At 43.7% G+C, this 26,231-nt stretch overlaps 1 protein-coding gene across 1 annotated transcript in view; it reads right to left on the bottom strand.

Annotated features, from left to right (window-relative positions):
* The window catches only part of LOC121550615 (GPI inositol-deacylase-like), a 44,616-nt gene extending 18,659 nt beyond the window's left edge, over positions 1-25,957 (bottom strand). Inside the window, exons 1-13 of the mRNA XM_041862947.2 lie at positions 25,741-25,957; positions 22,303-22,456; positions 9,421-9,596; positions 6,158-6,329; positions 5,829-5,989; positions 5,273-5,325; positions 5,115-5,181; positions 4,600-4,705; positions 4,319-4,377; positions 2,643-2,726; positions 2,338-2,387; positions 2,091-2,142; positions 1,708-1,785 (exon numbers count right to left, since the gene is read on the bottom strand). Of these exons, the coding sequence (XP_041718881.1) occupies positions 1,708-1,785; positions 2,091-2,142; positions 2,338-2,387; positions 2,643-2,726; positions 4,319-4,377; positions 4,600-4,705; positions 5,115-5,181; positions 5,273-5,325; positions 5,829-5,989; positions 6,158-6,329; positions 9,421-9,596; positions 22,303-22,456; positions 25,741-25,872 (1,344 nt within the window). The 5' untranslated portion in view covers positions 25,873-25,957. The remainder of the gene's footprint in view (positions 1-1,707; positions 1,786-2,090; positions 2,143-2,337; positions 2,388-2,642; positions 2,727-4,318; positions 4,378-4,599; positions 4,706-5,114; positions 5,182-5,272; positions 5,326-5,828; positions 5,990-6,157; positions 6,330-9,420; positions 9,597-22,302; positions 22,457-25,740) is intronic.
* Positions 25,958-26,231: the final 274 nt, after the last annotated feature.

Genomic DNA, 26,231 nt, shown 5'->3' with positions numbered 1-26,231 from the left:
ATATACACTGCTCAAAAAAATAAAGGGAACACTTAAACAACACAATGTAACTCCAAGTCAATCACACTTCTGTGAAATCAAACTGTCCACTTAGGAAGCAACACTGATTGACAATACATTTCACATGTTGTTGTGCAAATGGAATAGACAACAGGTGGAAATTATAGGCAATTACCAAGACACCCCCAATAAAGGAATGGTTCTGCAGGTGGTGACCACAGACCACTTCTCAGTTCCTATGCTTCCTGGCTGATGTTTTGGTCAATTTTGAATGCTGGTGGTGCTTTCACTCTAGTGGTAGCATGAGACAGAGTCTACAACCCACACAAGTGGCTCATGTAGTGCAGCTCATCCAGGATGGCACATCAATGCGAGCTGTGGCAAGAAGGTTTGCTGTGTCTGTCTGCGTAGTGTCCAGAGCATGGAGGCGCTACCAGGAGACAGGCCAGTACATCAGGAGACGTGGAGGAGGCCGTAGGAGGGCAACAACCCAGCAGCAGGACCGCTACCTCCGCCTTTGTGCAAGGAGGAGCAGGAGGAGCACTGCCAGAGCCCTGCAAAATGACCTCCAGCAGGCCACAAATGTGCATGTGTCTGCTCAAATGGTCAGAAACAGACTCCATGAGGGAGGTATGAGGGCCCGACGTCCACAGGTGGGGGTTGTGCTTACAGCCCAACACCGTGCAGGATGTTTGGCATTTGCCAGAGAACACCAAGATTGGCAAATTCGCCACTGGCGCCCTTGTGCTCTTCACAGATGAAAGCAGGTTCACACTGAGCACATGTGACAGACGTGACAGAATCTGGAGACGCCGTGGAGAACGTTCTGCTGCCTGCAACATCCTCCAGCATGACCGGTTTGGCGGTGGGTCAGTCATGGTGTGGGGTGGCATTTCTTTGGGGGGCCGCACAGCCCTCCATGTGCTCGCCAGAGGTAGCCTGACTGCCATTAGGTACCGAGATGAGATCCTCAGACCCCTTGTGAGACCATATGCTGGTGCGGTTGGCCCTGGGTTCCTCCTAATGCAAGACAATGCTAGACCTCATGTGGCTTGAGTGTGTCAGCAGTTCCTGCAAGAGGAAGGCATTGATGCTATGGACTGGCCCGCCCGTTCCCCAGACCTGAATCCAATTGAGCACATCTGGGACATCATGTCTCGCTCCATCCACCAACGCCACGTTGCACCACAGACTGTCCAGGAGTTGGTGGATGCTTTAGTCCAGGTCTGGGAGGAGATCCCTCAGGAGACCATCCGCCACCTCATCAGGAGCATGCCCAGGCGTTGTAGGGAGGTCATACAGGCACGTGGAGGCCAAACACACTACTGAGCCTCATTTTGACTTGTTTTAAGGACATTACATAAAAGTTGGATCAGCCTGTAGTGTGGTTTTCCACTTTAATTTTGAGTGTGACTCCAAATCCAAACCTCCATGGGTTGATACATTTGATTTCCATTGATAATTTTTGTGTGATTTTGTTGTCAGCACATTCAACTATGTAAAGAAAAAAGTATTTAATAAGATTATTTCATTCATTCAGATCTAGGATGTGTTGTTTAATTGTTCCCTTTATTTTTTTGAGCGGTGAATATATATATATATATATATATATATAAAGTGCTAACAAAATTGAAAGTGGTATTTAAATTGAAAGTGGTATTTAGGAATGAAACATTGCTTTGGGTTAAATGGGTGCACACAATGTACCTGTCTACCGTTGAGGTTAGAGGCAGCCACAACGAGGTGAGAGACAGAGGACAGCACTCTGAGCCTCAGAGTCAGAACCTGGGAGGAGAGGGAAATACTTATTTATTATTTACACTTATATATTATTTATTTTGTTTTGGTCTACACTGTTTGAGTGCAGTGTAAAGTCAAGTCACAATATATTTGAAGTGCATTTCACAAGACTCAACACACTTTACAGAGAAAATTACAATTAATAAAAAACAAGAAACAAATCAAAAACAGAGAAAAAGCAGACATACAGACAGTACATCAACACAGAAAACATGAAGCAAAAGTGGTTCAAAGAACTGACTAACCCATAATATGTTGAGATTGTGTAAATATGAGAAGTGAATGCTTACCTTGTAAGCTGGGAGAAGCTCTGTTCCCAAAGACAGATCCACTGCCTGCACACTGGGGGAAGGAGAGTACAGTCAGAGACAGCGACGGAAGGAGAAAAGATGAAGAGAAGGAGCATGGATAGAGAGCGAGAAAGAGGAAAAGAATGGTCTGTCAAATGTCAGAAAGAGCAAGCAATAAAAGCTGAAGCAGAGATAAAGAAGACAAAACAGGGGGAAAGAGTGCATGTCTGACATTGCCAGTACTCACCACATGGATCCCTTCATCTGTGTGCAACCATAAACCCAGCTAGTCATTTCCTGTTGGAGATCAGGGGACTGAAAACATTGGCTCGGTAGTCTCACAAATTACATAGTATTATGCTCGCAAGATTCACCTTATACATAAAAAGATGTGTGTTCATAAACTGTGTTCTTAACTTGCGGACTTCATCATTTGATAAGTTTTACTCATGGTGGCAGAAGCGGGATCCATAAACTGTGTTATCACAAGAGCACATATTGTATACTGGTATGAATGCCTTAAAAGCAGCAGAGCTGCCATCTTAGTCTCACCATGTTGTTGCTGCGACAGTAGAAGTGGCTGTAGGCTTTCCTGCGACTGGAGAGGGCAAACAGGAAATACTTGGCTTGTCCATCCTGCAGAGCAAAGGAATAATAACTCAGTCATATTTTCAGAAGGCACAGATCTCTAAATGATGTTATGGTCTATCAAGACCCAGCTCCATCTGGGGCCAGGGGCCGGTTGCACCAGTTGGTCGCAACTCTAAATCCTACCTAAAATGCGCTTTACACCAAACCTACAAAGTATACCCATTACACCACCCATTGCACCACCTAGTAGGGAGCAACCGTAGGGTGTTAAATTGGGACCATCTTCAGCATGATACCCATAGAAAATAATAGTAATCTACATTTTCAAAAGTATGTATGCGAGTCTCGTGTTCATACTTTCACAACCTCCGCAGGCTTTTTGGAGTTGCCTATGCGCAAGTCAATAGCAAAATAATACACTTGATTAATGCTACATTATAGCGAGCTAAATGTGTCTGATCAGTAATAGATCAGCAAACTAATAGATGAGCTACCACCTCCACTTATTTGTCCAGCCAGAGATCAAATAACCAAATATTACTAGCCTACAGAGAGATTCAGTGAAACAAAATCATATTGACTGATTATCAAACAAGTCTACGGCTTTTGGTCAGGATAATGGCTACTAAACGAGTGAAAAGCAATCCACTTGTTATACTAGGCTACATATAACATGCTAGCAAAATAGTCTTATCAGTGCGAATAGCCTAGATCAGCAAACTAGACTAAAGATTATAATCATGAGCACTCACTAACATTTTCCCAACATAATTGTAACCAAATAGGCTATCCAAACAGAGATTTAGTGAAAACTAAAATCTGACATTGATTGATTCATCAAGACGAGTCCCCACGCTTGTCTCAATCTAACCGTTGCTGAAATTATAGTTGACCACACGCGGCTATCGCTTTCAATTATTTAAAATGGTTGGATGACTTTGGGAGTTTCAGGAAGCAACAATTTCATACATGTCTTCAATGGCATTAGCCTACTTTATTCTAATAGTTCCATCATTCAGTGATATTAATTCCCACAGTAATTATTTACTGATCCATCCAGTTGTGGTTAAGAAAACATGCATCGCAAAGTTTGGAACTGCCACGAGGATGGTAACAGCCGAGTAATGTGCGCTGCCTAGCAACCATCATTATGATGAAGCATCAAATTTCATGAACGCGCATTGCTTAACCCGGACTTAGGTATGACTAGTCTTATTTTTGGTTGGTGCAACAGGTGTATATTCTGATCACAAAGTCAGACGTAGCTACGCCCAAACCTAGCATTTAAGACCCATTTTATTACGCCGAACTGGAGCAACCGACCCCAGAAGCTCAACTTAGCCTATTGGAAGGCTAGGTGACACAATGGAAGACTAGGTGGCACAATCATCGCATTGTTTACAACTATCCGGTCCTTTTAGGTCTGTGAAGACCAAAGTGATAGGAGCTAAGTGAAGGGTCTGTGGACCAAAATGGACCTCGCCCAGGACGTAATGGTGTACTTTGGGGGCACTGTACGCCAGACGGAGTGTGTTCACCTCACTCCACGCTTCAGGAGATCCTGGAGAATGTGTGGAAGAGGAGGAGAGCGATCACACACACATGTACTGTAAGTGACATACAGCTTAATGGCTTACTTTGGGGGCACTGTATGCCAGACGGAGTGTGTTCACCTCACTCCACGCTTCAGGAGATCCTGGAGAATGTGTGGAAGAGGAGGAGAACGGTCACACACGTACTGCTAGTGACATACAGCCTAAAAAGTGACATATAGTCCCACACAGTCCAGCGCTACTACAAAACACACGCACAAACACACAGTCCAGTCCTCACCCCAAAATAAACACAGGCCAGGCACAGACAGACAGGCTGACAGACATCCAGAGGATGAAATGGCCTAGCACTTTAACTCGCTGACCTGAGAGGGAGATGGGCATCTTTAGCTGCTCACCCAGCAGACGCACAGGGTGTCTGATAAAGTGATGGTTCAGGACAGCCATTCTCCTCTCTGGATCATCTGAAAACTGGTAAAAAAGGCACATCGATATACTTACCAACTTCAATAGACAGACAGGCAGTGTTCCAATTCTCTTACAGGGCCTCCTTTTCTTCACGGCCACTAAGACTTGATAGGGATTGGACAAGATTCTAGACTAATTCTTTCACGTATCAAACTCAGATCAATTAGGAAAGTAAGCTATACACTGTAGGATTTGTTGGAAAAGAGGATACGGCCACAATCCTGGTGTACATTTAGTCTACAAAGGGTTTCTCTCGGTCTCCTTTCCTTCATATGCACTGATGTGAAAGTACTGGATAGTTGGAAGCAAATGCCCAAATGGCATCCAAAATGTTGCCATCCCCTATCCTATGTTTTTGAGATCAGTCATGGAGGCCCTGGTTTCCAGTTTAGTGAGCCAGTGTGATACCTACCTGTCCTATTTCAGGTTCAATGAGGTCAAAGAAAGCCCGCACAGTGGCCAGAACCAGCTCTTTGCACCTGGAACACAAACACAATAAACAAATGACATGTTTACGTACGAAGGTCTTTAGATTACATCAACCAAGCAAAATCAAATTCCTCTACTTACCAAACAATGGACAGGTGGTCCGTGGACACCCAGGTCCTAGGAATAGCTGTAGCCTTCATAAACGAAAAACAGAAAAGTGTATTAACACTATCAGTTTGAAATTGTATACAAGGCTGAAGGACTTGGGGCTGTCTAAGGGCTAGATTCAATGCGTGGCGCGGAAGATCCGTGTTACAGCGTGATTGAAATGTAAAGGTAATTTCCGATTAGCCGACATATGCAGCGTTTACCATGAATGCAGCCTCCACATTCATGGGAAAATTACCTTTAGATTTAAATCGCGCTATAGCGCAGATCTTCCACCCTACAGATTGAATCTAGGCCTAAATGTATCTGGCCGATCAATGAAAATTATATTGTTATTTGGCCTGTGGCTAACTAATTTTGCTTTGAGGCACATTTAAAAATGATTACTTTTTTTGCTTGTGATAGAACAGTTACAGAGCCTATAGCAGTTCACAAGGCTCGACTTGACTAAAACGTCAACAAGATAAATGCACATACATAAAACCTGTAAAATGTGTATGCAGGAGTAACTGACTTAGTTGAGTCTTACCACCAGAGACAGCTTGCTGGGGTCGTCCTGGGGGCAGGGCAGGGCCGTGAGGCCGGAGCGCACCTGGTAGTCACGGTAACCACCCCCCACGGAGAGAAGTGTCACGTTGCGCAGGTCCTCTGCCCGATCCACCCAGCACTGTCTCACAGCAGCGTAGAACTCTACACACACAGAGAAGGAGAGAGAAGAAGAGTTTAATACAGACAGATCAGAGTGCTGGAGGTTACTATACTTTGTAGGCCCTAGTAGAGATACATAAATAATTCATAATAACTTTATAACAGGTACATAATTTGCTTAAACCAAATCAAGGTAAACATGCTCCATACCCAGTAGGTGTGTGTCGAGGGACAGAATGGGGGCCTGATGAGGGGAGGCCTGGGTGATGATGAGGCTGACCAGGCGAGGGCTGAAGCGGGGCAGGGTGAAGAGGGCTCGGGCCACCACTCCCCCCATGGAGTGACCCACCAACACCACACTACGAGGGGGGGCTTCATGGTCCTGTGGAGAAAGAGCGAGGTGTGGGGTTTGGTTTATCAGTCTAATGCCCAATCCCAAATGGATCCTTAGCCCCTACGTACTTTCAGGTATCTGAGAGGATTGGATAGTAAAAGCAATATAACTTCACCTGCCCTCTCAGACAAGTGACTAGGGGGTAGGAGTTGATTTAGAGTTGGGTGTAAATAAGTTGTTAGCCACTTTTGGTTAACACACACATATACATACACACATATATATAATGTGTGTATATATATATAATGTGTATATATATATATATATATATATATATATATATATATATACACATACACACACACACACACACACACACAGTGGGGAGAACAAGTATTTGATACACTGCCGATTTTCTAGGTTTTCCTACTTACAAAGCATGTAGAGGTCTGTCATTTTTATCATAGGTACACTTCAACTGTGAGAGACGGAATCTAAAACAAAAATCCAGAAAATCACATTGTATGATCTTTAAGTAATTCATTTGCATTTTATTGCATGACATAAGTATTTGATACATCAGAAAAGCAGAACTTAATATTTGGTACAGAAACCTTTGTTTGCAATTACAGAGATCATACGTTTCCTGTAGGTCTTGACCAGGTTTGCACACACTTCAGCAAGGATTTTGGCCCACTCCTCCATACAGACCTTCTCCAGATCCTTCAGGTTTCAGGGCTGTCGCTGGGCAATACGGACTTTCAGCTCCCTCCAAAGATTTTCTATTGGGTTCAGGTCTGGAGACTGGCTAGGCCACTCCAGGACCTTGAGATGCTTCTTACGGAGCCACTCCTTAGTTGCCCTGGCTGTGTGTTTCGAGTCGTTGTCATGCTGGAAGACCCAGCCACGACCCATCTTCAATGCTCTTACTGAGGGAAGGAGGTTGTTGGCCAAGATCTTGCGATACATGGCCCCATCCATCCTCCCCTCAATACGGTGCAGTCGTCCTGTCCCCTTTGCAGAAAAGCATCCCCAAAGAATGATGTTTTCCACCTCCATGCTTCACGGTTGGGATGGTGTTCTTGGGGTTGTACTCATCCTTCTTCTTCCTCCAAACACGGCGAGTGGAGTTTAGACCAAAAAGCTCTATTTTTGTCTCATCAGACCACATGACCTTCTCCCATTCCTCCTCTGGATCATCCAGATGGTCATTGGCAAACTTCAGATGGGCCTGGACATGCGCTGGCTTGAGCAGGGGGACTTGCATGCGCTGCAGGATTTTAATCGATGATGGCGTAGTGTGTTACTAATGGTTTTCTTTGAGACTGTGGTCCCAGCTCTCTTCAGGTCATTGACCAGGTCCTGCCGTGTAGTTCTGGGCTGATCCCTCACCTTCCTCATGATCATTGATGCCCCACAAAGTGAGATCTTGCATGGAGCCCCAGACCGAGGGTGATTGACCGTCATCTTGAACTTCTTCCATTTTCTAATAATTGCGCCAACAGTTGTTGCCTTCTCACCAAGCTGCTTGCCTATTGTCCTGTAGCCCATCCCAACCTTGTGTAGGTCTACAATTTTATCCCTGATGTACTTACACAGCTCTCTGGTCTTGGTCATTGTGGAGAGGTTGGAGTCTGTTTGATTGAGTGTGTGGACAGGTGTCTTTTATACAGGTAACGAGTTCAAACAGGTGCAGTTAATACAGGTAATGAGTAGAGAACAGGAGGGCTTCTTAAAGAAAAACTAACAGGTCTGTGAGTCCCGGAATTCTTACTGGTTGGTAGGTGATCAAATACTTATGTCATGCAATAAAATGCTAATTAATTACTTAAAAATCATACAATGTGATTTTCTGGATTATTGTTATAGATTCCATCTCTCACAGTTGAAGTGTACCTATGATAAAAATTACAGACCTCTACATGCTTTGTAAGTAGGAAAACCTGCAAAATTGGCAGTGTATCAAATACTTGTTCTCCCCACTGTGTGTGTGTGTGTGTATACACACACACACACACACACACACACACACACACACACACACACACACACACACACACACACACACACACACACACACACACACACACACACACACACACACACACACACACACACACACACACACACACACACACACACACACACACACACACACAGTACCAGCAGGTAGCTTAGTGGGTAAGAGCGTTGTGCCAGTAACCGAAAGGTCGCTGGTTCTAATCCCCGAGCCGACTAGGTGAAAAATCTGTCGATGTACCCTTAAGCAAGGCACTTAACCCTAATTGCTCCTGTAAGTCGCTCTGGATAAGAGCGTCTGCTAAATGACGTAAATGAAAAATGTAAATGTACCAGTCAAAAGTTTGGACACACCTACTAATTTCAGGGTTTTTCTTTATTTTTACTATTTTCTACATTGTAGAATAATGGTGAAGACATCAAAACTATGAAATAACACATATGGAATCATGTAGTAACCAAAAAGTAACAACAATATTTGAGATTCTTCAAAGTAGCCATCTTTTGCCTTGATGACAGCTTTGCACACTCTTGACTAGTCAGGATTGAGGGAAAGATGAACGGAGCAAAGTACAGAGAGATCCTTGATGAAAACCTGCTCTCAGGACCTCAGACTGGAGTAAAGGTTCATCTTCCAACAGTATAACGACCCTAAGCACACAGCCAAGACAACCCAGGAGTGGCTTCGGGACAAGTCTGAATGTCTATGAGTGGCCCAGCCAGAGCCCAGACTTCAACCCGATCGAACATCTCTGGAGAGACCTGAAAATAGCTGTGCAGCGACACTCCCCATCCAACCTGACAGAGCTTGAGAGGATCTGCAGAGAAGTATGGGAGAAACTCCCCAAATACAGGTGTGCCAAGCTTGTAGTGTCATACCCAAGAAGACTTGAGGCTGTAATCGCTGCCAAAAGTGCTTCAACAAAGTACTGAGTAAAGGGTCTGAATACTTATGTAAATGTAATATTTCCGTTTTTTTTATAAACCTGTTTTTGCTTTGTCATTATGGGGTAGTGTGTGTATATTGATGAGAATTATTATTATTATTATTATTAAAATAGATTTTAGAATAAGGCTGTAAAAAGTCAAGGGGTCTGAATACTTTCTGAATGCACTGTACCTTGTAGAGGCGCAGGATGGCCTTGATGCTCTCGTGCAAGAATTGGGTCTGCCGGTGCAGGCTGCCTCCATACAGGGCCACCAGCTCCTCGTTGAAGTCGATGGTAAACACATTGAGGTGGACCCCACCCTCCAGGGCCTCAGCTTTCCGCAGGGCCACCGAACCCAAGGAGCGGGCTGGTGAGATGACATGAGGTCATAGACAGGTTATAGAGACACATAGGTCATAAACAGATTATTAGAAAGCTGAAGTTGGGCAAGGACGGAGACATGCTGTAGGTCAGGGCTATTCAGTTACAGCCCTTGAGGGATTTTGGACTGGAAATAATTAATAGCTTAACTATTCATAGAGGTGTGTAACTAGTGTCACTAAATGGTCATGCTAGCTAGCTACCAAAGTATAGTTGGCTTATGTTAGCTACCCAACGTTGGTGGAAGAACGGATAGATTGGTAGCAGCTATTCTTACAAGCCTAGTAAAATAAAGCAAAGGAGACAAGCGGCTATTGACAACAACAAATAAAATTTATTTAATTAGTTTGTGGGACCAGTGGGCCCGCCAGGAGCCGCTTCATGCGAGGGAACGACGCATCACCAAACGAGAGCATGGATTTCCAACAACTCATGGCCAGGCTGAATCAGATGCCGGACTACCACACGGTGGCTGATATGAACGAAAGGCTGACAAGTAGCTCAACTATTCCAACAACAGCAGCAGCTACAGCAGAGCACTCCTCCAGCGCCTGCACCGGAACTGGCGTTCTTCGAGGAAGACGGAATGAGCTATCTGTAAGTTGTATGATGGTTATCTTAGCATTCTCAAATATGTTACATGAAATAGAGGTGTGAATATCATCCATAAACTTAAATGTCACGCATGTCTCAGGAAGAACAGTCCGAACAACACCTGTATACTGGGTCTGCTGGTACGTCAACTGAGATTAAGGCACACAGATGGAGAGTAGCGCATGGCAGATTTTGAAGGTGAGTAGTCTCCTAAAGACATGGACTGACTAACATAATTCTACATTTTACAATTTTCTCAAGGATTTTGATGCATATAACCATTGCTAATAAACCACACCGACTCCTCAGATGCAGCTGCAAATTGGTATTGGATTGAATGAGGCATACGTCGTTGGACACCCCAGACAGAGCAAAGGAACGGACATCAAAAAGCGACGGCGGTGTCGCCAGAGACGGGTTAGTTTATAAATGTAAACCAATTCATACATTTTAAATGCCAGTACTGAATTTTGAAAAGTTGAGGCTTGTTCCACAGCTTTTGGTGTGTGTGTGCTTCTTTAGCTTTTTTTTATTCCAGTGTTCAAGACCGTTTGTTTATTGGGCAGAATAACTTAGTCTCCTGTAATTTCACAGGCTCTGGCCCGTTGGTCAAAATAATTCTCTGCTGAAGAAAAGCAGCTATTTGCGGGGGAAACTGAAGACATGATGTCTGATGTGGAGACAGACCCAGAGGACCCCGATGCATTTTTAATAACTGATTGCATCAGTAGACCGGAGAAGAAGGGTCAAGTGTACTTATGGGGAGAAAAGGCTCCGTCAGAACGAAAACCAGAGCAACCATTAATGTCCACTGCAGCCCTACCCAGAACATCTGATTGCAGGTGATTGTCTGTGGTCAATTGCACAAAGTTCCTCAGCGGCCACATCACTAAGGAATTAACATGGTCCACACACACCTACACAGTTGTGAAGAGGGCACAACAGCACCTCTTCCCCATTACGAGGCTGAAAAGATTTGGCATGGGTCCTCAAAGTTCTACAGCTGCACCATTGAGAGCAGTTTGACTGGCTGCACCATCGCTTGGTATGGCAACTGCAAGGCACCCAACCGCAAGGCGCTAAAGGGGGTGGTGAGTACGGCCCAGTACATCACTTGGGTCAAGCTCCCTGCCATCCAGGACCTCTATACCAGGCGGTGTCAGAGGAAGGCCCAAAACATTGTCAGAATCCAACCACCCAAGCCATAGACTGTTTTCTCTGCTACTGCACGGCAAGCGGTACCAGTGTCTGGAACCAACAGGACACTGAACAGCTTCTACCCCGAAGCCATAAGACTGCTAAACAAGACTGCTAAATAGCTAATGAAATGGCTACCCGGATTACCTGCATTGACCCTTTTTTGCACTAACTCTCTTGCACCGACTATGCACACACGTTGGACTCCATCCACACATACTTACACTGACACCAACACACACGCTTTCACCACATACGCTGCTGCTACTGTCTATTATCTATCCTGTAGCCTAGTCACTTTACCCCTACTACATGTACATAGCTACCTCAATTACGTCGTACCCCTGCACACCGACTAGGTACTGGTACTACCTGTATATTATATAGCCATGTGTTTTTCCTCATTACTATTATTCACTGTGTATTTATTCCTCGTCACTATTTCATTTTTTTTTTATCTTTAACTCTGCATTGTTGGAAAAGGACCTGTAAGTAAGCATTTCACTGTTAGTCTACACCTGTTGTTTGTGAAGCATGTGACAAATAGTATTTTATTTGACCAGAACTCTTCACACCTGCTTCTAAAATTTCTGCACTGACTCCCACTCACTTACCCACCGTTACATATACAGCTCTGGAAAAAAAAATAAGAGACCACTGCAAGATTATCAGTTTCTCTGGTTTTACTATTTATAGGTATGTGTTTGGGTAAAAATAAAAAAAATGTTTTATTCTATAAACTACTGACAACATTTCACCCAAATTCCAAATAAAAATATTGTCATTTAGAGCATTTATTTGCAGAAAATGACAACTTGTCAAAATAACAAAAAAGATGCAGTGTTGTCAGACCTCGAATAATGCAAAGAAAATAAGTTCATGTTCATTTTAAACAACACAATACTAATGTTTTAACTTAGGAAGAGTTCAGAAATCAATATTTGGTGGAATAACCCTGATTTTCAATCACAGCTTTCATGCGTCTTGGCATGCGCTCCACCAGTCTTTCACATTGATGTTGGGTGACTTTATGCCACTCCTGGCGCAAAAATTAAATCAGCTCGGCTTTGTTTGATGGCTTGTGACCATCCATCTTCCTCTTGATCACATTCCAGAAGTTTTCAATGGGGTTCAGGTCTGGAGATTGGGCTGGCCATGACAGGGTCTTGATCTGGTGGTCCTCCATCCACACCTTGATTGACCTGGCTGTGTGGCATGGTGCATTGTCCTGCTGGGAAAACCAATCCTCAGAGTTGGGGAACAATGTCAGAGCAAAAGGAAGCAACTTTTCTTCCAGGACAACCTTGTACGTGGCTTGATTCATGCGTCCTTCACAAAGACAAATCTACCCGATTCCAGCCTTGCTGAAGCACCCCCAGATCATCACCGATCCTCCACCAAATTTCACAGTGGGTGCGAGACACTGTGGCTTGTAGGCCTCTCCAGGTCTCCGTCTAACCATTAGACGACCAGGTGTTGGGCAAAGCTGAAAATTGGACTCATCAGAGAAGATGACCTTACTCCAGTCCTCTATGGTCCAATCCTTATGGTCTTTTGCAAACCTCAGCCTGGCTCTTCTTTGCTTCTCATTGATGAAGGGCTTTTTTCTAGCTTTGCGCTACTTTAGCCCTGCCCCTAGGAGCCTGTTTCGAACCGTCCTCGCCGTGCACTTCACCCCAGCTGAGGCCCAGCTGCCATTTTGCCACAACTTTGGAAGTATGCTTGGGGTCATTGTCCATTTGGAAGAACCATTTGCGACCAAGCTTTAACTTCCTGACTGATGTCTTGAGATGTTGCTTCAATATATCCACATAATTTTCTTTGCTCATGATGCCATCTATTTTGTGAAGTGCACCAGTCCCTCCTGCAGCAATGCACCCCAACAGCATGATGCTGCCACCCCCGTGCTTCACGGTTGGGATGGTGTTCTTCGGCTTGCAAGCAACCCCCTTTTTCCTCCAAACATAACGATGGTCATTATGGCCAAACAGTTCTATTTTTGTTTCATCAGACCAGAGGACATTTCTCCAAAAAGTACGATCTTTGTCCCCATGTGCAGTTGCAAACTGTAGTCTGGCTTTTTTGGAGCAGTGGCTTCTTCCTTGCTGAGCGGCCTTTCAGGTTATGTCGATATAGGACTCGTTTTACTGTGGATATATATACACGTTTCCTCCAGCATCTTCACAAGGTCCTTTGCTGTTGTTCTGGGATTGATTTGCACTTTTCGCACCAAAGTACGTTCATCTCTAGGAGACAGAACGTGTCTCCTTCCTGAGCGGTATGACAGCTGCATGATCCCATGGTGTTTATACTTGCATACTATTGTTTGTACAGATGAACGTGGTACCTTCAGGCGTTTGGAAATTGCTCCCAAGGATGAGGTCTTGGCTGATTTCTTTTCATTTTCCCATGATGTCAATTAAATAGGTGCTGAGTTTGAAGGTAGGCCTTGAAATACATCCACAGGTACATCTCCAATTGACTCAAATGATGTAAATTAGCCTATCAGAAGCTTCTAAAGCCATGACATCATTTTATGGAATTTTCCAAGCTGTTTAAAGGCACAGTCAACTTAGTGTATGTAAACTTCTGACCAACTGGAATTGTGATACAGTGAATTATAAATGAAATAATCTGTCTGTAAACAATTGTTGGAAAAATTCCTTGTCATGCACAAAGTAGAGTTCCTAACCGACTTGCCAAAACTATAGTTTGTTAACAAGAAATTTGTGGAGTGGTTGAAAAACAAGTTTTAATGACTCCAACCTAAGTGTATGTAAACTTCAGACTTCAACTGTATGTTGAAGTCTGAACAAACAAACAAAAAATAAGACAATAAAACATTAAAATAATAAATTACAAAACAAATGCAATGATAGAAAAAATAGAAAAAGGAACAAAATATATATATATATATATTTTTTTTTTATCACTACATTTGTTTGTGTTAATTTATATATATATAAATAAATAAAACAAATACAAATTAAAAATATACTCTAGAAATAAAAAAATTAAACAAAGAAAATAAATAAATAAATTGTAAAGTGGTTGTCCCACTGGCTACCATAAGGTGAATGCACCAATTTGTAAGTCGCTTTGGATAAGAGCGTCTGCTAAATGATGTAAATGTAAATGTAAATTTGGCAGTACGTCCAACCGGCCTCACAACCGCAGACCACGTGTAACCACGCCAGCCCAGGACCTCCACATCCGGCTTATTCACCTGCGGGATCATCTGAGACCAGCCACCTGGACAGCTGATGAAACTGAGGAGTATTTCTGTCTGTAATAAATCCCTTTTGTGGAGAAAAACGTATTCTGATTGGCTGGGCCTGGCTCCCCAGTGGGTGGGCCTGGCTGAGCCTAATTTATTTATTTCAATTGACTGATTTCCTTAAATGGACTGTAACTCAGTAAAATCTTTGAAATTGTTGCATGTTGCGTTTATATTTTTGTTCAGTATCCAGTGCTTAATTTGAGCCAGATCCTGCCGGAACAGGATCCGGCACCTCTCCGTTTTGGACTGTTTTGTTCCGGAACCTATCTGTCCGGATCCGGTACCTCTCGTGGCATGAAAATTCTAACAAAAGAGATCAACATTTATTTGAGTTGCCTCTTCATTAATTAGTCGGCAACCACAAAAAAACTACGTGAAAAAGTAGATTTTCAGCATGGGCCTAATATTCTAAGAGTTGATTTGGGTTGGGCCGGCCAGGGTTTATGGTTTGCGCAACATTGTAACCTATATTTGAGACCAACACCTGGCCGTGGCTGTGTGAGAAGCGCGCCAGTATCTCTCACATAACTAGAATGAGATTCACTTTATATGATCTCGCTCCCTCTCTGCTGATAGACATGAGCCTGCAATTATCATCTCACCAGCGCAGCACTTCATCATTTATTTCCTTATAGAAACGCCCTGATTAATTTAAATACATTTGCCAAAGTTATATAATTACTGCTGTCTGTTCAGAAATAAATGAAATAATTCAGAATAGCCTACTACACCATGAGAAGGCCTATAATTTAGCCACACAGGATCAATAGCTTATTTTAAAAAATGGCCTAGCTGTGGATTGTAGCCCAAAACAAGGAATAGTCTACAGTCGGAAACGCGTGGCAAATCTGTCAGTGAAAAAACAGCATGCAGACAAAACAGGCCTTTCAAATATTTCAAATAGTTACAATGGAGAGGAGGGGGGATGAATGAGCCATTTGGAAGCTGGGGATGATTAGGTGGCCATGATGGTACGAGGGCCAGATTGAGAATTTAGACAGGACACCGGGGTTAACACCCCTACTCTTACAATAAATGCCTTGGGATCTTTTAGTGACGACAGACAGTCAGGACATCCGTTTAACGTCCCATTGGAAAGACGGCACCCGACACAGGGCAATGTCCCCAATCACTACCCTGGGGCATTCAGTGCATTAGGAAAGTATTCAGACCCCTTGACTTTTTCCACATTTTGTTACGTTACAGCCTTATTCTAAAATTGATTGAAAAAAAGTAATTTATTATCAATCTACACACAATATCACATAATGAGAAAGCGAACAGGTTTTAAAATGTATTTGCAAATTTAGTAAAAATAAATCAACAGAAATACCTTATTTACATAGTGCTTTGCAAAAGTATTCATCCCCCTTGGCATTTTTCCTATTTTGTCGCATTACAACCTGTAATTTAAATGGATTTTTATTTGGATTTCATGTAATGGACATACACAAAATAGTACAAATTGGTGAAGTGAAATGAAAAAAATAACTTCTAAAAAATAAATAACGGAAAAGTGGTGCGTGCTTATGTATTCACCCCCTTTGCTATGAAGCCCCTAAATAAGATCTGGTGCAACCAATTACCTTCAGAAGTCACATACAGTTGAAGTCTGAAGTTTACATACACTTAGGTTGGAGTCATTAAAACTTGTTTTTCAACCACTCCACAAATTTCTTGTTAACAAACTATAGTTTTGGCAAGTCGGTTAGGAACTCTACTTTGTGCATGCCACGGAATTTTTCCAACAATTGTTTACAGACAGATTATTTCATTTATAATTCACTGTATCACAATTCCAGTTGGTCAGAAGTTTACATACACTAAGTTGACTGTGCCTTTAAACAGCTTGGAAAATTCCATAAAATGATGTCATGGCTTTAGAAGCTTCTGATAGGCTAATTTACATCATTTGAGTCAATTGGAGATGTACCTGTGGATGTATTTCAAGGCCTACCTTCAAACTCAGCGCCTATTTAATTGACATCATGGGAAAATGAAAAGAAATCAGCCAAGACCTCATCCTTGGGAGCAATTTCCAAAAGCCTGAAGGTACCACGTTCATCTGTACAAACAATAGTATGCAAGTATAAACACCATGGGTCCATGCAGCTGTCATACCGCTCAGGAAGGAGACACGTTCTGTCTCCTAGAGATGAACGTACTTTGGTGCGAAAAGTGCAAATCAATCCCAGAACAACAGCAAAGGACCTTGTGAAGATGCTGGAGGAAACGTATATATATCCACAGTAAAACGAGTCCTATATCGACATAACCTGAAAGGCCGCTCAGCAAGGAAGAAGCCACTGCTCCAAAACCGCCATAAAAAAGCCAGACTACAGTTTGCAACTGCACATGGGGACAAAGATCGTACTTTTGGAGAAATGTCCTCTGGTCTGATGAAACAAAAATAGAACTGTTTGGCCATAATGACCATCGTTATGTTTGGAGGAAAAAGGGGGTTGCTTGCAAGCCGAAGAACACCATCCCAACCGTGAAGCACGGGGGTGGCAGCATCATGCTGTTGGGGTGCATTGCTGCAGGAGGGACTGGTGCACTTCACAAAATAGATGGCATCATGAGCAAGGAAAATTATGTGGATATATTGAAGCAACATCTCAAGACATCAGTCAGGAAGTTAAAGCTTGGTCGCAAATGGGTCTTCCAAATGGACAATGACCCCAAGCATACTTCCAAAGCTGTGGCAAAATGGCTTAAGGACAACAAAGTCAAGGTATTGGAGTGGCCATCACAAAGCCCTGACCTCAATCCTATAGAACATTTGTGGGCAGAACTGAAAAAGTGTGTGCGAGCAAGGAGGCCTACAAACCTGACTCAGTTACACCAGCTCTGTCAGGAGGAATGGGCCAAAATTCACCCAACTTATTGTGGGAAGCTTGTGGAAGGCTACCCGAAACGTTTGACCCAAGTTAAACAATTTAAAAGGCAATGCTACCAAATACTAATTGAGTGTATGTAAACTTCTGAACCACTTGGAATGTGATGAAAGAAATAAAAGCTGAAATAAATCATTCTCTCTACAATTATTCTGACATTTCACATTCTTAAAATAAAGTGGTGATCCTAACTGACCTAAAACAGGGAATTTTTACTTGGATTAAATGTCAGGAATTGTGAAAAACAGAGTTTAAATGTATTTGGCTAAGGTGTATGTAATTAGTTAAATAAAGTCCACCTGTGTGCAATCTAAGTGTCACATGATCTCAGTATACAGCGAGGGAAAAAAGTATTTGATCCCCTGCTGATTTTGTACGTTTGCCCACTGACAAAGACATGATCAGTCTATAATTGTAATGGTAGGTTTATTTGAACAGTGAGACAGAATAACAACAAAAAAATCCAGAAAAATGCATGTAAAAAATGTTATAAATTGATTTGCATTTTAATGTAGCGTCATACCCAAGAAGGCTCGAGACTGTAATCGCTGCCAAAGGTGCTTCAACAAAGTACTGAGTAAAGGGTCTGAATACTTATGTAAATGTAATTTGAGTTTTTAACTTTTAATACATTTGCAAACATTTATAAAAACCTGTTTTTGCTTTGTCATTATGGGGTATTCTGTGTTGATTGATGAGGGGAAAAAGCTATTTAATCCATTTTAGAATAAGGCTGTAACGTAACAAAATGTGGAAAAAGTCAAGGGGTCGGAATACTTTCCGAATGCACTGTATATAATTTTTTTGACCAGAGGAAAAAAAAAAAAGAGTGCCTTCTACTGGTCCTCCAATACCACTTCCAACAGCATTTGGTCTCCCATCCAGGGACCAACCAGGACCTACCCTGCTTAGCTTCAGAGGCAAGCCAGCAGTGTGATGCAGTGTGGTATGGTTCTGGCAGAAGTGGCTAGAGTATTCAGAGGTGTAAGGATAATTAGGAGTCTGAAACTAGGGTCTTTGGTGCAGTTCATGAGATTGGGTTAAACCTACAGAACACCCTACGTCCGTCCTTTTCAGCTTGGCTAGCTAACGATGAGCTCAACCTTAATCTATATTTTGAGCTTGTGTGGCCATCATCTCTGACATTCATCCACCATATCCCTGAACAGTGGCTGTCCCCCACGTGTGAGGATTAGGGTTGACCAAGCTCATGGATATCAACACAAGCTAACCTCTGAATAGACCAGAATTAAAATAAAATAAAACTTTATTTGTCACATGCGCCGAATACAACAGGTGTAGACCTTACCGTGAAATCCTTACTTACAAGCCCTTAACCAACAATGCTGTTCAAGAAAGAGTTAAGAAAATATTTACCAAATAAACTAAAGTAAAAAATAATAAAAAGTAACACAAAATAACAATAACAAGGTTATATACAGGGGGTACCGGTTCCGAGTCAATGTTCAGGGGGTACTGGTTAGTCGAGGTAATTTGTACATGCAGGTAGGGGTAAAGTGACTATGCATAGATAATAGACAGCGGGTAGCAGCTGTGTAAAAACAAATGCGGGGGTCAATGTAAATAGTCCGGGTGGCCATTTGATTAATTGTTCAGCAGTCTTATGGCTTGGTGGTAGGAGCTGTTAAGGAGCCTTTTGGACCTAGACTTGGCGCTCCGGTACCGCTTGCCATGTGGTAGCAGAGAGAACAGTCTATGACTTGGGTGACTGGAGTCTTTGACAATTCTTTGGGCTTTCCTCTGACAATGCCTAGTATATAGGTCCTGGATGGCAGGAAGCTTGGCCTCAGTGATATACTGGGCCGTACGCACTACCCTCTGTAGAGCCTTACGGTCAGATGCCGAGCAGTTGCCATACCAGGCAGTGATGCAACTGGTCAGAATGCTCTCGATGGTGCAGCTGTATAATGTTTTGAGGATCTGAGGACCCATGCCAAATGTTTTCAGTCTCCTGAGGGGGAAAAGGTGTTGTCGTGCCCTCTTCATGACAGTCTTGGTGTGTTTGGACCATGATAGTTTGTTGGTGATGTGAACACCAAGGAACTTGAAACTCTCGGCCTGCTCCACTACAGCCCCATCGATGTTAATGGGGGCCTGTTCGGCCGGCCTTTTCCTGTAGTCCACGATCAGCTTCTTTGTCTTGCTCACATTGAGGGAGAGGTTGTTGTCCTGGCACCACACTGCCAGGTCTCTGACCTCCTCCCTATAGGCTGTCTCATCATTGTCGGGGATCAGGCCTACCACTGTTGTGTCATCAGCAAACTTAATGATGGTGTTGGAGTCGTGTTTGGCCACGCAGTCGTAGGTAAACAGGGAGTACAGGAGGGGACTAAGCACTCACCCCTGAGGGGCCCCAGTGTTGAGGATCAGCGTGGCAGACATGTTGTTGCCTACCCTTACCACATGGGGGCGGCCCATCAGGAAGTCCAGCATCCAGTTGCAGAGGGAGGTGTTTAGTCCCAGGGTCCTTGGCTTAGTGATGAGCTTTGTGGGTACTATGGTGTTGAACGCTGAGCTGTAGTCAATGAACAGCATTCTCACATAGGTGTTCCTTTTGTCCAGGTGGGAAAGGGTAGTGTGGAGTGCGATTGAGATTGCGTCATCTGTGGATCTGTTGGGGTGGTATGCGAATTGGAGTGGGTCTATGGTATCAGGGATGATGCCGTTGATGTGAGCCATGACCAGCCTTTCAAAGCACTTCATGGCTACCGACGTGAGTGCTATGGGGCGGTAATCATTTAGGCAGGTTACCTTCGCTTTCTTCGGTACAGGGTCTATGGTGGTCTGCTTGAAACATGTAGGTATTACAAACTCGGTCAGGGAGAGGTTGAACATTTCAGTGAAGACACTTGCCAGTTGGTCCGCGCATGACCTGAGTACACGTCCTCGTAATCAGTCTGGCCCCGCGGCTTTGTGAATGTTGACCTGTTTAAAGGTCTTGCTCACATCGGCTACCGAGAGCGTTTTCACACAGTCGTCCAGAACAGCTGGTGCTCTCATGCATGTTTCAGTGTTGCTTGCCTCGAAGCGAGCATAAAAGGCATTTATCTCGTCTGGTAGGCTCGCGTCACTGGGCAGCTCACGTCTGGGTTTCCCGTAATAGTTTTCAAGCCCTGCCACATCTAACCAGCGTCAGAGCCGGTGTAGTACGATTCAATCTTAATCCTGCATTGACACTTTGCCTGTTTGATGGTTCGTCTGAGGGCGTAGCGGGATTTCTTATAAGCGTCCGGATTAGTGTCCCGCTCCTTGAAAGTGGCAGCTCTAGCATTTAGCTCGATGCGGATGTTGCCTGTAATCCATGGTTTCTGGTTGGGATATGTACATACGGCCACTGTGGGGACGACATCGTCGATGCACTTATTGCTGAAGCCGGTGGTATACTCCTCAATGCCATTGGATGAATCCAGGAAAATTATCCAGCCTGTGCTAGCAAAACAGTCCTGTAGCATAGCATCTGCGTCATCTGACCACTTCCATATAGAGCGAGTCACTGGTACTTCCTGCTTTAGTTTTTGCTTGTAAGCAGGAATCAGGAGGATAGAATTGTGGTCAGATTTGCCAAATGGAGGGCGAGGGAGAGCTTTGTATGCGTCTCTGTGTGTAGAGTAAAGGTGGTCTAGAGTAGTTTTTCCACTGGTTGCACGTGACATGCTGGTAGAAATGAGGTAAAACGGATTTAAATGTGCCTGCATTAAAGTCCCCGGCCACTAGGAGCGCTATTTCTGGATGAGCATTTTCTTGCTTATGGCCTTATACAGCTCGTTGAGTGCGGTCTTAGTGGCAGCATCGGTTTGTGGTGGTAAATAGAATAGGCTATGAATAATATAGATGAGAACTCATGGGAGTTAAATTACCATGGGAGTTAAGTAATCTGATTAGCAAAATAGAGGGCAGTGTGTGGATTATGGATTTAAGCATCACTTAAATAGACCTGTGAACCTGGACTGCATTTACATTTTACATTTACATTTTAGTCATTTAGCAGACACTCTTATCCAGAGCGACTTACAGTTAGTGAGTGCATACATAATTTTTTTATTTTTCATACTGGCCCCCCGTTTCACCTCCCTATCAACAGTAGCACTCCCGTTATCAGGTTGTTAACAGTTTAAGTCAACTCTGACTAAGTCTGTTTAATGTAAAACCAGGTATTAGGCTTTACAGGCTTTAATGTAGCCCAACCATAGCCTACTTAGTGCTAATGTTGAATATAAAACAACGTAAGATCATGCCTGGTTTGCGGTTTGCTTGGTTTGTGGTTGTGATGGCAACTATGGCATGTAAAATAGGCTAATGCAACAGAACCCATAGTGGAAGACACGGAATACCATGCATGAAATGGTAAAAGAGCAATCTATGTGCAGTGCATGTTGCGTGTGTGTGGGCGTATGCATGTGAGAGTGAGAGAAAGAGAGAGTGGGTGTTCTACTCCCACCAGCAGCCACTAGCAAAACCAAACCAGAAGAGGATAGATCTGCATTAGTGGGCATAGGACCTTTCTCAAATAGAAGACTTTCACCTGCCTACATACAATATGTAACCAAAGCAGATATTGTACATCTTAGAGCTACTTAGCTTCCATTGTTAGAGCAATGGAGAGAGCAAGCTTGCGATATTCCCTAACCTGAGCTGAGTGGGTAAGATTGGTTAGGGTAAGTTTGATTAGTGGATGTGTTTGGTTAGTGGTGATAGAAGCTCACCTTGTTTGTAGCTGCCTGCATTTCCAGGTAGGAAGAGAACAGGGGCGCCAGTCAGTTTGAGTCTGCGGGTGTCCTGAGCGTACTGGCCCTCTCCGTACAGGTAGAGTCCATACGCTGGGTACAGGCGGGCCACGCGTCGGGGCAGGGCCACACGCTGTCAACACACACATACAGAAAGTGAGGACACACACCTCCCTACACTCCGGGCCATAAACCAGTGCGACACACTAAGGGCACACACACCTCCCTTGAGGTAGAGCCATATGCTGGGTACAGCTAAGCCACATTTCTCGGCAGAAGAACACATCAGGGCGGAAAAAAAACAGTGCAGTGTGAGAAATGCGCACACACACGGGAGAGGTGTGGCACCATGTGACCGACACTGACTCTTGATTGAGTAAATCAGATCAGAGTAAATTTTTGGGTAATAAATAATAGCTCATTTTTATAGATTGGGCTAATCTTTTCTCAGCACCATCCATCACCATGGTGAGTGCAGACAGTGCCATATGATTGTGCCAGGCACTCAGTGGCTGGAATAATCACCTTATCGTATAGCACTTATCATGGATCAAATGCAGCTTCTTACAACACAAAGTGTGATCTCGTGAGCCCTGATGTAGCATGCAATGATGACACCACACACCCACTCAGCAACCTCAACATACAGTAGCTGTCTAACTACCATGCCACCTCTCCATTTTGTGATAGTGGAGATAATATCAAATTCCATGGTGAAATATGAAACGAAACGGAGGTGTGCATGACACAGTCCGTTGACATCCTCAACGTGGACATAGCCCTGTGTAGCCTTGTCACTCTGAAAATCATGTGCAAGATGCGCGACGTGCAATGTTGAAATTGGAAGCATGTTGCAAGTGCTAAACAACAACAGGTACTGGTAACTGCCAAAATAAAGGAAACACCAACATAAAGTGTCTTAAAAGGGTGTTGAGCCACCATGAATCAGAACAGCTTCAATGCACCTTGGCATAGATTATACTACAAATGTCTATGGAGGGATGCCACACCATTCTTCCACAATAAATTCCATAATTTTGTGTTTTGTTCATGGTGGTGGAAAACGCTGTCACAGGCGCCGCTTCAGAATCTCCCATAAGTGTTCAATTGGGTTGAGATCTGGTGACAGACGGCAATGGCTTCATGCACAGAACTGCCAGGACCTAGGATCAATGGAGACACTACAGTTTTTTTCACAAAAAATAGTCATGGCCTCTAAACCTTCCAGCTGCCTACTGGACCATATTCCAACTAAACTACTGAAAGAGCTACTTCCTGTGCTTGGTCCTCCTTATAAACTGCTCCCTATCCCCCGGATGGTACAAAACTCACTAAAAGTGGCAGTAATAAAGCCTCTCCTGAAAAAGCCAAACCTTGACCCAGATTTTTTTTTTTTACTATCGCCCTATATCAAATCTCCCAATCCTCTCAAAATTTTTTGAAAAAGCTCTTACGCAGCAACTCACTGCCTTCCTGAACACAAATAATGTATACGAAACGCTCCAAGTTCTTGCCTGGTTTAGATCCTATCTGTCGGAAAGATATCAGTTTGTCTCTGTGGATGGTGTGTCCTCTGACTCATCAATGGTATGTTTCAGTGTGCCTCAAGGTTCTGCTTTAGGACCACTATTGTTTTCACTATATATTCTACCTCTTGGTGATGTCATTCGGAAACACAGTGTCAAAGGCCCAAAATTGCCTATCCTGGAAGCCTGTGTTTCAGACACAAGGAAGTGGATGGCGGCAAATGTTTTACTTTTAAACTCGTCCCAAAAAACTAAGATCTGCTGTTTGATCTGACAATCTTGATGGTTGTACAGTGGTCTCAAATAAAACTGTGAAGGACCTCGGCGTTACTCTGGACCCTGATCTCTTGACGAACATATCAAGAATAATTCAAGGGCAGCCTTTTTCCATCTTGTTAACATTGCAAAAAATCTGAAACCTTTTATCAAAAAATTATGCAGAAAAGCTAATTGATGCTTTTGTCACTTCTAGATTAGACTACTGCAATGCTCTACTCTCCGGCTACCCGTATAAAGCACTAAATAAACTTCAGTTAGTGTTGAATACAGCTGCTAGAATCTTGACTAGAACCAAAAAAAAATGCTCATATTACTCCAGTGCTAGCCTCCTGTTAAGTCTAGGGCTGATTTCAAGGTTTTACTGCTAACCTACAAAGCATTACATGGGCTTGCTCCTACCCATCTCTCTGATTTGGTCCTGCCGTACATACCTACAGGTACCTTACGGTCACAAGACGCAGGCTTCCTTATTGTCCCTAGAATTTCTAAGCAAACAGCTGGAGGCAGGGCTTTCTTCTATAGAACTCACATTTGATGGAATGGTCTGCCTATCCATCTGAGAGATGCAGACTCGGTCTCAACCTTTAAGTCTTTACAGAAGACTCATCTCTTCAGTAGGTCCTATGATTGAGTGTAGTCTGGCCCAGGGGTGTGAAGGTGAATGGCAAGGCAGTGGAGTGATGAATCGCCCTTGCTGTTTCTGCCTGGCCGGCTCCCCTCTCTCCACTGGGATTCTCTGCCTCAGACCCTACTACGCAGGCTGAATCACTGGCTTACTAGTGCTCTTCCATGGCGTCCCTAGGAGGGGTGTGTCACGTTATGACTGGCTTTTTTCGCTAGACTCGACATGAGTGGGTTAATCACTGACATGATCTTCCTGTCCGGTTTTGCACCCCCTTGGGCTCGTGCGGTGGTGATCTTTCGTGGGCTATACTCAGCCTTGTCTCAGGGTAGTAAGTTGGTTGGCTGTATCTATGCTGCAATAGTCTATGTGCCGGGGGGGGCTAGGGTCAGTCTGTCCTGTCTGGTGAAATTGTCCTTTATGAACTTAAGTATGCGCCCTCTAATTCTCCCATCTCTCTCTCTCTCCTAAGGAGAAAAATGATGCCTTTGCAGCCTGAATGGAGGATGCATTATGTACGATTCAGTCCACCGGGGGCAGGAGTGTATTTGCGGAAATGCACATCAAGCCTAGACGATAGTGCAGATCCTTAGGCCACTATCGGCTGCCTAGGCTAGGTAGGGGCATTGTCATCGTGTGGGGCATTGCCATGGTAGCCAAAATAATGGGCTGCCAAGCATTTTTATACATGACCCTAAATATGATGGAACGTTATTACTTAATTAACTCAGGGACCACACCTGTGTGGAAGCACCTGCTTTCAATTGTATCCTTCATTTACTCAAACGTTTCCATTATATTGGCAGTTACCTGTAGCTTGAGCTTCACAGTTTCATATATCGACCAAGGGCTTAGCCATATCCAAATTATGGCTATCCAAAATGACAGCTAGAACATTAACTAGCTAGCAAGTTGACATTGACGAATTATTACTCCGAATCGCGCGTGGTGCCATTTCATTTAGGTCAATAGGCAAGCTAACTTACTCACCCGGTACTGGGGATGCTCGAACATATAGGTCATGTTACACCTATTCTCTTCGAATCCCAACAACAATTCTCGCAGGCCCATTGCCAGAAGACCCAGAGCACACCCGTAAAAGGCCGCAGTGGCGCCTCTCATGTCTACTGTCGTTAGACTTGTCTATTTACAGCTGTACGGTGCCCATGTTTAAATTTTTCCTTTTGCAAATACTCTCTCTGCCAAACCTAATTTACTGGAGGCATACATAAAGTACCACCACAGATTTTTTTAGACCCAGAGTCGCCACATCGCGAGACTTCCGGGAACGCATGAGAAACAGACCAAGCAGACCAGGCTGGGGTCAATGAGAGAAGTGAAAGATTCTTCCTTAATTGTTAATTTTCTCGAAATCTAAAGGTACAACCTAGATGTCTTAAGTAGTTGAACATGTTATTACTCCAACCTCGTGAAAATGACAAACTGACACGTTTTCATTTTCGTCAAAGACAACTTTATAT

Source organism: Coregonus clupeaformis, chromosome 4, assembly GCF_020615455.1.
Source record: "Coregonus clupeaformis isolate EN_2021a chromosome 4, ASM2061545v1, whole genome shotgun sequence".
Classification (NCBI taxonomy): Eukaryota; Metazoa; Chordata; class Actinopteri; order Salmoniformes; family Salmonidae; genus Coregonus; species Coregonus clupeaformis.
The sequence above is the reverse complement of the archived record's forward strand: the minus strand, read 5'-3'. Positions and strand labels throughout refer to the sequence as shown.